Here is an 11,745-nt window from a genome sequence, read left to right as displayed (position 1 = left end):
CTGGGACGGCAGTCAGGATTCCCAGGAAAGGGAGCGCGCAAGCTAGCCAGCCCTGGGACCCTGAGGCTGGGGACGGATTCCCGCCCCTCTTGCCTACAGGCGGGCGGGCGGGGCTGAGTGGGAGTAGAGGTGGGCTGTCTGCCCCCCCCTCCGGGGGGGCAGGACACAGCCTCAGGCCTGGGTGCCGCCCGGCACCTAGAAGATGCCCATGCCCTGGTTCCTGCTGTCCTTGGCACTGGGCCGAAGCCCTGTGGTCCTCTCTCTGGAGCGGCTTGAGGGGCTTCAGGACGCTGCCCGCTGCTCTCCGGTGAGTCTGGGCCCTGGGAGTGCTGAGGAAGGCTCAGGGTTCAGTCTGCGGCCCATCAAGGCCCCAGCCTGGCTCCTGTCACTGCCACTGCCGCCAGAACCGCCCTGGCTGGTCTGTCTGGTGCTGATGGGGTGAAAGAAGAATGGGCAGGGGGCAGGAGCTGGGTCTGTCTCCTTCTTGGAGGGGCTTGGAATAGTGAGCCCAGAAAGACGTGGGTGGGGGTCTCAGGGGGGAAAGATGGTTAGATTTGGGGGCACAAACTGACTCTCCTTTACCTCCTTCCTAGGGCCTCTCCTGCCACCTCTGGGGTGAGTAGCCCTACTTTTAGAGAGAAAAGAACTTCCTTGGTCGGTGGAAGGGAGGAGGGCTGCCCCAGTCCCATGTTCTCACCACCCACCCTCAGCTCAGGAAAAGCCCAAAGATCTTTGGTCCTCTGGGGTGTCAGGTGCAACCAAACTCTGGGTTCAGAGCAGCCTCAGCTCCTACCTTGCCCTTCATGCACAGATGGTGATGTGGTCTGCCTACCTGGGAGTATAGTGTCTGCCCCAGGCCCAGTGCTGGTGCCCACAAGCCTGCAGACTGAACTGGTGCGGAGGTGCTACCAGGAGACCGACTGCGACCTCTGTGTGCGTGTGGCTGTCCACTTGGCTGTGCATGGTGAGCATGTCATCCTGTGACAGTACATGTACACATGTGAATGTGTCTTAGATGGGCCTGAGGACCAGGGAGTCTGTCACGCAGCACTGGGCATTCTCAGTGTTCTCCTGGAGGACACTGGCCGAAGGACCCCCAGGGTCAGCCTGGTCTCCCTGTCCACCCCCGAGACCCCAGGCCTGGCCTCTGCTTGCATGCCCCTTTCTGGAAGGAAGCCAAGCCCCAAGCCAGCCCAGGGCAGGGGGCTTCACCTGGGCCTTGCTCTTGGGTCCTTCCAGGGCACTGGGAAAAACCTGAAGATGAGGAAAAATTGGGAAGAGCAGCTGATCCAGAACCTGAGGAGCCTAGGAATGGTGAGGAGAATCTGGCTGGCCCAGCCGCGCCTCGCCAGGGCCTTGCCTGCAGCCCCTGGGCCTGACTGACCCTCTGCCCTGTTGCTCACAGCCTCTCTCCAGGCCCAAGTGGTACTCTCCTTCCAGGCCTACCCCACTGCCCGCTGCGTCCTGCTGGAGGTGCAAGTGCCTGCTGCCCTCGTGCAGCCCGGTCAGTCTGTGGTATGTGAACTAATAACAATACCAATAACAATACCCACCTCCTAAACTTGGCATCTATAAAGTGCTTTCCCGTGCATTATCTCTTTAATCCTGATTCTGCCAGGGCTGTGAGCAAGTTCTTTCAGCCCTTTTTGCCTCAGTTTTCCTGTCTGTAAAGTGGGAATAAGAATAGCCCTACCTCATATGGCTGTTGTGAGAATAAAAGGAGTTGATACGTGTAAAACGCCTGGTGTCATGCCCGGCCCTGAAAGGTCTCAGGAAGTTTCATTTTTCCTTTCTTTCATAATCCTCAAAACTACCCTATGAACTAGGCATTATGACCCTCATTTTCCAGACAGAGAAGCTGAGGCGTGGAGAGGGGAAGTCTGTGGGCTGGATCCACTTCTCCGGACTTCCTGCCATGGCACGTCTGCCCCATGTACACACCACGGTGCAGGGGGTGGGGCTTCTCCCTACCTCAGGAGGCCATATGTGGTTGGAAGATGTACTTCCGCTCGGGCCAAATCACTCAAACCCTTTGACTTCCCCTCTGGCCCCCAGCTCCCGGCCAGTTTTCTCTCATCTGGAAAACCGTAGAATGGGAGAGCATCAGCTGGCCTACCTCACAGGGCAACTGTGAGGACCACTGAGGCACCAGGTAGAAGAACCACTTCTGTGAGAGGGGACATCCCACATTTACAGTGGGGGTCACACCTGAGCTTAGCCACATGACCCAGGACAGCAGGGGTAGGGGCAGGGACTCAAACATCTAGGGCCCTATCCCTGCCTTGCTGACGCACACACTGAGGGTGTGTACTTTAGAGCTGGGGGCCCCTGAAGGACACGTTAATGGCAGAATTTCAGGTCACACAGTATAAACAGTCATTGGTTGTGATATGGGAGCGGGTGAGCAGAGTGGTCCAGGCAGAGTACCCCAGAGCCCTTGGCCTAGAATCTGAGCCCTATGCCACCAGCCTCCCGCCACGCCTTTCCTCACAGGGCTCTGTAGTGTTTGACTGCTTCGAGGCTGCTCTGGGGACTGAGGTGCAAATCTGGTCCTACACTCAGCCCAGGTACCAGAAGGAACTCAACCTCACACGGCAGCTGCCTGGTAAGTGGCCTCAGAGCCTCAGGGGCCCCAAGTCCTGGTCTCCCTGGTCTTTCTCCCCTCTGGCCACTTCCTTTCTGCTTTCACCCCCTTCCCAGACCCATCCCCTCTCAGGCAAGGGTCTGAGCTACACTCCTCCCCAGAGTCAGTCCCCGTGCCTCCTCTCCCCGGGTGACATTGCTTTCCAGTGCTTGGGAAGGTGCTTTGGCCACTGGATAGATGTGGGTGGTATCTAGGGGACAGGGAGCCCTTCCCAGTGCTCCCCATGGGTCGGACTGCTCCCCTTCTTTCTTTGGCCCCCGGTCCCACTGGAGGCTTTTCTGTGATCTCTCCCCAGACTGCAGGGGGCTGGAAGTCCAGGACAGCATCCAGAGCTGCCGGGGTAGGGGCTAGGGCAGCGGGGCTGGGAGAAGGGAGGGCGGGGTCTGGAGCGTGAGGGACCCCTGGAGTCAGCTTCAGGTCTGGGTGCCACAGCCCAAAAGGTCCGAGAGCACATTCATTCATTCACTCATCACACACGAACTGCAGTAGCTCCTACTCTGTGCCAGGCACCGGGAATATAAAGTGGATCTCTCACTCCTTATAACAAAAACTTGATAGTAACAGGGGCATCAAGAGGCCCAAGGCATTGTCGAGATTATGGCGCACCCCCAATATACCAAAATAAAAATAATATTAGACCATAAAATAAAGGGTAAGAAAGTGAAGGTTTTGATGATTTTTCCCATACGCTGTTTGGACTTTGTTTTTGCTTTATTTTTTGTTTTGTATTTTCTTTTTTATTGTGGTATAACATACAGAAAAGTGTGTAAAGTGCACTCGTTTTGCTGTCCAGTTCAGTTAATTTTTACCTATGTATACACTGCATGGCTACCACCCAGATCAAGATAGAAACACTGTGATATTATTATTATTATTATTTTTAAAGATTGGCACCTGAGCTAACAACTGTTGCCAATCTTTTTTTTTTTTCTGCTTTTTTCTCCCCAAATCCCCCCAGTATATAGTTGTATGTTTTAGTTGTGGGTCCTTTTAGTTGTGGCATGTGGGACGCCTGATGGCCTGATGAGCAGTGCCATGTCCATGTCCAGGATCTGAACCCGGCAAAACCCTGGGCCGCCAAAGCGGAGCCCGCGGACTTAACCACTGGGCCATGGGGCCGGCCCCATATTTTTTGAACTCTTAAATGATTTCAGCTTCATTTTCCTTTGGCTGCCTTAAACTTAGGCTTGGCCTGCCTCTTTGGTGATTCATTTAAGACTACTCAGCACCAGAACTTTGAGGACACAGATATCCGTCATTGATTTCATGTCGTCATTCATTCAGTAGACGTTGATTCACTTATTCAACAGATGCTTATTGAGTAATGACTTTGCCTAAGGCATAGCCCTCAGCACTGGAGATAAATCAATAAACAAAACTGATGAAAATCCCTGCCCTCACCTAGCTGAGGGTTCTGGCTGGGAGTCAGGGTCTGGGGGGTTGATGGAGGACACGGTAAATACATGGGGATGTGCAATATGCAATCACTAACAATGTGATTAGTGCTATGGGGAAAATGCAGCGAAGGGGGATAGGGAGGTTGGGAGTTGCAGGGGTCAGGGATGGCCTCACTCTAGTGAGCGAAGACCTGAAGGAGATGAGGGAGGAGCCATGTAGGTATCTGAGGGAAGTGGGAGCTGCCAGGGCAAAGGGACTGAGGCAGGAGTGTGTCTGGTGTGTTTCAGCATTAGTAAGGAGGCCAGTGTGTCTGCAGCAGATTAATTGAGGACGAGAGTGCTAGGAAATGAGTTAGAGTGGTCATGGCAGCCAGATTGGGTAGGGCCTTGCAAGCCATTGTAAGGACTTTGGCTTTCACTTCGGGAGGAATATGGGGGGCCGTCAGAGGGTTCTAAGCAGAGGAGAATGATTTATTTTACAGTGGTTACGGGATCTTTCAAATGGCTGCAGAGGGAGAAGCAGGGAGAAGAGTTTCTCATGACCATATAGTGGGGCCTCTGTGGCCGCCTATGTACAGCAGCCCCTGGGACGGCTTCTGGGGACAAAGTCTGGTCTGAGACGGGGACACAGGCCCTGCCTTGCAGGATCCTCCCAATCTAAGGCATTTAAAGGAACTCCAAAGGGTCACTCGGCAGGTATGGCCCAGGCTTGGGTGTGCAGAAGAGGTGGAGGAAGTCACTCTCTCTTTTCTTCCCCCGCAGCCCTGCCCTGGCTCAGCGTGACTGCAGATGGCGACAACGTGCACCTGGTGCTGGATGTCTCTGAGGAGCAGAGCTTCGGCCTCTCCCTCTACTGGAACCAGGTCCAGGGCCCTGTAAAACCGTGGTGGCATAGAAACCTGGTGAGGCCTCTCCCGCCCCAAGTCCATTCCCACTCTAGGACGATGCTCATGCTAAGGGTGTGAGCGCATTATCCAAGGGGACCTTGGAGAGGACGTAGCGACTCACACCTAAAGCGAGGAACATTGCTGGGGGAACCGCCGCCCGCCTGTCTTCCTCAACTTTGCCCTCCAGCCTTCCTCCTCCTCATCTTCCCCAACTTCTCCCCTTGTGCTTGTCCCACAGACTGGGCCGCAGACCATTCCCTTGAACCAAACAGACATAGTTCCCTGCCTCTGTATTCAGGTAGGAGCAGAGTCCAGCTGGGGGCCAGGGGAAGGGGTCTGGGGAGTTGGTGAGGGGGATGGCCCTCACCTTCTTGGTCTCACCATCCTCCACACTCCTCTTTGAAGTGGAAACTCTGGCTCCTTAGGGTGCCTGGCCCTCCCTTGGCCTTTGGTGTCCTATGCCTTCTGGCTGTTGCATGCCCCGAATGCTCTTCCTGTCCTCTATCCACTTATGGACCCCTATTTATGCTTCATGGCCTCGTTCAGATGTCATCTCCTCCCCGAAGCCTTCCTCTACTCCTCCAATGCCCTCTTTGTGCTCCCCTGAGGGTAGACCGAGTGCTGTGAACTCAGACTGGTTTGAATCCTGACGCTTGCCATTTGCTACCTGTGTGATCTTGGGCAAGTCACTTCACCTCTCTGAGCCTGTTTCCTTCCCATCTGTAAAATGGGAAGAATAACAGTACCAGCCTTATAGGGCTGTTCAAGGAAGTGTGCCACATTCAGGCTCATATATGGTAGCTCTTTCCTCTCCCTCCAATTTCACATAATTAGTTCCATCTATTTTACCTTTGACATTGTTTCTCATTCTCTTTCCCTCTCCTTTCCATCTCAGCCCAATTTGGGCTTCTATCATCTCTCCTCTAGACCATTTCAATAACTTCTGGCCCCACCTCCTTTCCCGTAACTTCCCTGGCAATCTGGGCCCATATTCTGACCCCCAACTAAATCTTTCCCACTGTATCTTTCCCATGATTCCCCTCTATGGGAATTTTGCTACATCCAGATAGAGCTACTTATCAAGATTCACTCACCTCCACTTTTGCTCAGGCGGTTCCAACTTCCTGAAATGCCCTCGCTTCTTTTCTATACGACCAAATCCTTCCAGCTCAAATGTCACCTCTTTCTCAAAGCTTTTCCCCAACCTCCTGGCCTCTCTTATCTCCAAATCCCCTTGCGCTTCTGTCCTTCCTTGTCCATTTATCACTTCCTTTTTAATTTGGGCACTTATCTCATTTTTTCTTGTACGCAACAATTGCTCGATAAATGAGTGAAAATTTATTAATTTATATACATGTTTTATCCACTGTGAATCTATTTCCTTGAAGGCAAGAAAATAATGTCTAATTCAAATTTAGTAACCCCCCCAGATCTTTGCACAATGCCTGTCACATAGTAGGTGCTCTTAATTAAAGTCTTGCTGAATAAATTAATATATTATCTCTAGTGCTAAGCACATTATAGGTGGACTTTAAAAGTCTATTGAAAGAATAAACGAATGTATCCTTAACACTAGCACAGTGCCTAGCACATAGTAGGTTTTCACAAAGTGATTGTGGATTTCATTATTGGGTCACTAGTGCCAACCATAGTGCTAAGACATATAGAAGGTACTCATTAAGAATTTGTTAAATGGGGGCCCACCAGGTGACAATGGTTAAGTTCCTGCCCTCTCCTTCCGTGGACTGGAGTTTGCTCATTTGGATCATGGGCCTGGACCTACACACTGCTCATCAAGCCATTCTGTGGAGGAGTCCCACATGCAAGTAGAGGAAGATTGACACAGATGTTAGCTCAGGGACAATCTTTTTTACCAAAAAAAAAAGAGTTTGTTAAATGAAGATGTTGCCAGATGTTGGCATAGGATTTGCTGGAAGAATAAATGTGTGCACCTCTAGGGCCTTGCAAAGGGTGAAAAGACCAGGCAAGTGTTTGTGAAACATAGGCTGAATGGATGCATCCCAGGTGCCCAACAGAGGCCCCAGCACATGCTCCTGGAGGGTTGAACTGAACTTTGGAACTTGTTTCTTTTCCAGGCGTGGCCTCTGGAGCCCGACTCCGTCAGGACAAGCATCTGCCCCTTCACGGAGGGTGAGCAGACCGGCTAGGGCCAGGGTGGGCATGGTGCAGGCCAGTGAGGGCCGGGCGCCCAGTGACTGGCCCCTCTCTGCAGACCCACGGGCACACCGGAACCTCTGGCGGGCTGCCCGGCTGCAGCTGCTGCCCCCGCGGGGCTGGCGGCTGGACGCACCGTGCTCCCTCCACGCCCAGGCCACACTGTGCTGGCAGGCACCCGGCAGGGGCCCCTGCCAGCCTCTCGTCCCGCCGTTGCCCAGAGAGAATGTCACTGTGAACGTAAGCGAGGCGGTGGCTCCCGGGGTTGTGGAAGTTAGGGGAGGCGAGAGGGGGTAACTTTCCTGAACCTATCCATTCCCCTCTTTCCACAGATGGCCCTTGAATTCCCATTGCTGAAAGGCCACCCCAACCTCTGTGTCCAGGTAAGAAGGGGACGCCAGAGTGCTGGGCTGGGGGCAGGACCCGGCGCAGACCCCCAGAGGAGTCACAGTGCTCTGGACCCAGTTTATCCTCGGGTCCCTGGAGCAAAGTGGTTGCCGGCTTCCTCTTTAGGAGTTCCACTGCATCTTTACTCTAACAGTGCATGGGACCCTGGGCAGGTCAGTCCCCCTCTCTGACGGTCAGTCTCATCTGTGTGATGAGGATGATAATAGTAACTACTTCAGAGAGTGGTACTGAAGATTAAACAAGAGAAGTGCTTCACCAAGGGACTGGTACAGACTAGATGTTCAACAAATGCCAGCTAGCAGCTTTCGTCATTGCTATCGTCATCCAATTTCCCTACCTGTAGGACAGGTTGCTCTCCAGCTTCAAAGGGTGATTATAAACATATTTGTTCAAGATTTATTGAGCTTCTGCCATGTGCCAGGCACTGTTTTAGGCACTTGGGATACATATGTCAGTTAATAAAATCAATAAATGTTCCCACCCTTATAGAGTTTATGTGCTAATGGAGAAAGGCAGACAATAGGTATAATAAGTAAATTGTTACAGGATGTTAAAACTGTATATAAACACTATGGGAAAAGGTGGGGAAGGATAAGGGAGAATGGGGTGGCAATTGCAAGTGGGGTGGTCAGGTGAGGCCTCTTCAAGAAGTGGTTAGATGAGAAGGGAATGTATGAAGTGCTTGGTCAGACATGAAAAGAGCTAATTTAGGGTCGTAAGGCCCCTTGGCTCAGATGACCTCACAAGGCTGAGACTGAGAAAGATAGAGTGACTCCTAATCACCCAAGCTTGAAGCCAGATCTGCCTAAAGTCAGGTCCAGAGTGCAGAACCCCCAGCCCGAGAGGCCTCCCCTTACCTGTCCCTTCTCTTCTGCTCTTTCTGCCCTTGACTCTGGCTTTTCCTTGTGTCCCTAACCCTGGCCCCCTCCAAGCAGGTGAGCAGCTGGGAGAAGATGCAGCTGCAGCTGCAGGAGTGCTTGTGGGCTGGTGAGTGGGGCCTGGGGGACACTGGGACAGGGCCGTTGCAATAGGGGTAAACCCCAGAAATGCCAGCTCCTGGGGGTGAATGTAAGGCATGGAGGAGGGGAGCAAGTGGCAGCCCCAAGCAAGGTTGGCTCTCACTCAGAGTGGGCTCTCACCCCTTCCAGACTCCCTAGGGCCCCTCAAGGATGATATGCTGCTGGTGGAGGCACGAGGTCCCCAGGACAACAGATCATTCTGTGCCTTGGAACCCAGTGGCTGCACCCCACTGCTCAGCAGGGCCTCCACGGTGAGTGCTGGGGGACCCTCCTGCTTGTACCTACCTCCTCAGCTCCATCTCAAACCTGGCCTCAAATTTTCCCTTTATTCAACTTTTCCCCTCCTCTGTGCCAGGCCCTGTGCTGGTTCTCAGTGGCCTCTCAAAAATCTCCCAGCCTCCCCCCACCCCCCACTGACTACTATTCTGCCCAGCTGCAGCCTGGTGGTCTCCTAGGTGTGGTGCCCCTAGGTGACAGCCCCCTACTCCTTGGCTTGGCAGAGGGCAGCTCGCCTTGGAGAGCAGTTACTACAAGACCTGCACTCGGGCCAGTGTCTGCAGGTGAGTAGGTGGCAGGAGGGCCCTGCCCCAATACCCAAGGGCAATGGCCCTCAAACTCTGTCTTCGGCCTCTTCCTCCTCTTCCCGTGACTAACAGAAAGCACCAGGAAAACTCTCGCTCTTCCTAGGTAGGGGCCACGTCACTGTCCCTCCAGCACCCACCCACTATCTATTTGTGTTTATTTTGTGTCCAGCCTTGGGGAAGTTAAGAGTTGAAGACACATAGTACCTGTCCCTGAGTTGCTCACTGCTGGCCAGAAACCAGTCAACAGAAAACCACATTCCCATGTGCTAAGCATGGGGTTCCAGGGAGAGCTTCAAGGGGCTCTTCATGTAGGCTGGATCTGGCATGGAGGAAGGCACCAATCAGCAGTAGGCACAGCATAAGCAAAGACAGAGCGGCTTGCAGGAGCCTCCTGTGTGTTTGGGGAAAGAGGCACAGTGGAGGCTGGGAATTTGGAGATCAGGCTGGCCAGAACTTAGTGGATGTTGAACACCAAGCTGGGGGCTCTGGGCTTCGTTTTGTTTGTGTCTTACAGCTGTGGGATGATGACCTGGGAGCCCTGTGGGCCTGCCCAATGGACAAGTGTGAGTATTACAAGAACTGCCTTTCCTCTCTGTACCAGGAGCTGGCATCTTGACAGGGAGCACTCATGGGGGCAGCACAAGCAATGGCCTCGTCCTTCACTGGCTAAGATCAATCAGAGGGTCATTCCTTCACTCAAAAACCATAATGAGAGTTTGCAGGGATCCCAGCATCACCAAAAAGAGACAGTCCACGCCCCAACTCAGCCATAGAAGGCTGGAAAGACATTAGCCAAAAATCACTTACATTTAGTAAGTGTGAGCTACTGAAGCACTCACTAGAAAGTAAAAGTGTCCAAATCCATGAATGCATACAGTGTGGACCCGACCTCGGTGGGCTGAGTTCGGGGGAAAGGTTCCAGCTGAACTCTGAAGGCTGATCTAGGTGAGGGGGGTAGAGAAGCATTTTTATGAAAATGGGGTGCTTTTTGAGGAACTCCAAGGTAGCCAGTGTGGCCCAAGGGTCTTGGGAAGCAGACGTTGTCATGAGATGAGGATGCAAGGGCCATGTAGGGCTTTGGGAGGCAATGTGAGGAATTTGGATTTTATCTTAACAGTAGCAGGATCTTACCAAAGGGCCATAATCAAATTTGTGTTTTTAGAAGATCTCTGGGGCTGCCATGTGGTGAATGGATTGGAGGCAAAAAAGAGGTCAGGGACACCAGTTAGAAGGCTGCTGCAATCATCCAAGAGAGAAGTCAGGGGCCCAGCAACCCTAGGCTTAGGGGACAATAATATCAGCTGACATTTGAGCACTTAATACCCCCAGCATGGTAGTGTTTTTTGTGTATTAATATATTTAGTCCTCACAACGACCCTATATAGTAGCTACTATTGTTATCCCAATTTTATAGAGGTGAAAACTGAGGCAGAAGGTGAAGTCACTTATCCAAGGTCACCCAAGCAGATGGATCTAAATTCATATACTGGCTCTGCCACTATGTGCTGTGGACTTTGGGCAAATCACATCATTTCTCTGAGCCTCAGTTTTTCTCCTTCGTGAAGTGGGGTGAAAGTGTAAGGGCTCTAATTATCTTGTCTTCTCCCCTGGGTCTAGACATCCACCAGCGCTGGGTCCTCGTGTGGCTCGCCTGCCTACTCTTTGCCGCTGCGCTTTTTCTTCTCTTCCTTCTCAAAAAGGACCACGTGAAAGGTGAGCGCTTCCTGGCTCCCCATTCCCCAGGGGTAGCCTGGGAGTTTGCCAAGAGAAGGCGGCGGCTGAGCTCACCGGCTGCCTCCGCCCCTCTCCCCAAACAGGGTGGCTGAGGCTCTTGAAGGAGGACATCCGCGCGGGGGGTGAGTGTGAGCGAGCGCGGGCGGGGGCCGCCCCCGCGGGCTGGGCCTCGGCCCTCTGACGTCTTGCCCCCTCTGTTCTCTCTGGCAGCGGCCGCCACGGGCCGCGCGGCTCTGCTCCTCTACTCCGCCGACGACGCCGGCTTCGAGCGCTTGGTGGGCGCCCTGGCGTCGGCGCTGTGCCAGGTGCCGCTGCGCGTGGCCGTGGACCTGTGGAGCCGCCGTGAGCTGAGCGCGCAGGGGCCCCTGGCCTGGTTCCACGCGCAGCGGCGCCGGACCGTGCAGGAGGGCGGCCTGGTGGTGCTGATCTTCTCGCCCGGGGCCGTGGCGCTGTGCCACGAGTGGCTGCAGGACGCGGGGCCCGCGCCGGGGGCGCACGGCCCGCACGACGCCTTCGCCGCCTCGCTCAGCTGCGTGCTGCCCGACTTCCTGCAGGGCCGGGCGCCCGGCCGCTACGTGGGGGCCTACTTCGACGGGCTGCTGCACGCGGACGCCGTGCCCGCCCTCTTCCGCGCCGTGCCTGTCTTCTCCCTGCCCTCACAGCTGCCCGCCTTCCTGGGCAGCCTGCAGGGGCCCCGCGGCCCGCGCCCCGGGCGGCTGGGCGAGAGGGCGGAACAAGTGGCCCGGGCCCTGCAGCCCGCCCTGGACAGCTGCCTCCGGACCCCGGGGACCGCGGGGATGGGACGCGGGATGGGACCGGAGGCAGGGGACAGGACCTGAATAAAGGCAGACGCTATTTTTCTATCCGTGTCTCCCACACGTCTCTGTGAGCGAGCAG

At 54.3% G+C, this 11,745-nt stretch overlaps 1 protein-coding gene across 26 annotated transcripts; it reads left to right on the top strand.

The window, feature by feature from the left end:
* Nucleotides 1-58: 58 nt before the first annotated feature.
* On the top strand, nucleotides 59-11,711 carry IL17RC (interleukin 17 receptor C). Of its 26 annotated transcripts, none has more exons than XM_070576546.1 (19): nucleotides 59-307; nucleotides 594-615; nucleotides 812-964; nucleotides 1,240-1,314; nucleotides 1,406-1,515; nucleotides 2,494-2,605; nucleotides 2,940-2,984; nucleotides 4,804-4,904; nucleotides 5,167-5,226; nucleotides 7,025-7,079; nucleotides 7,162-7,343; nucleotides 7,436-7,486; nucleotides 8,447-8,498; nucleotides 8,660-8,781; nucleotides 9,031-9,090; nucleotides 9,629-9,677; nucleotides 10,732-10,827; nucleotides 10,932-10,970; nucleotides 11,059-11,711. In XM_070576546.1, the coding sequence occupies exons 1-19, from the start codon at nucleotides 203-205 to the stop codon at nucleotides 11,685-11,687; spliced, it is 2,118 nt and encodes a 705-aa protein (XP_070432647.1). In that variant the 5' UTR covers nucleotides 59-202; the 3' UTR covers nucleotides 11,688-11,711. The 26 variants fall into 26 exon arrangements, with proteins under 26 accessions (XP_070432647.1, XP_070432644.1, XP_070432642.1 ...); XM_070576543.1 differs by having other exon boundaries at nucleotides 8,444-8,498; XM_070576541.1 differs by having other exon boundaries at nucleotides 4,804-4,943.
* Nucleotides 11,712-11,745: the final 34 nt, after the last annotated feature.

This window comes from Equus przewalskii, chromosome 15 (assembly GCF_037783145.1).
Source record: "Equus przewalskii isolate Varuska chromosome 15, EquPr2, whole genome shotgun sequence".
Taxonomy (NCBI): Eukaryota; Metazoa; Chordata; class Mammalia; order Perissodactyla; family Equidae; genus Equus; species Equus przewalskii.
Note: the sequence above shows the minus strand (reverse complement) of the source record. Positions and strands in the feature narration are given on the sequence as shown.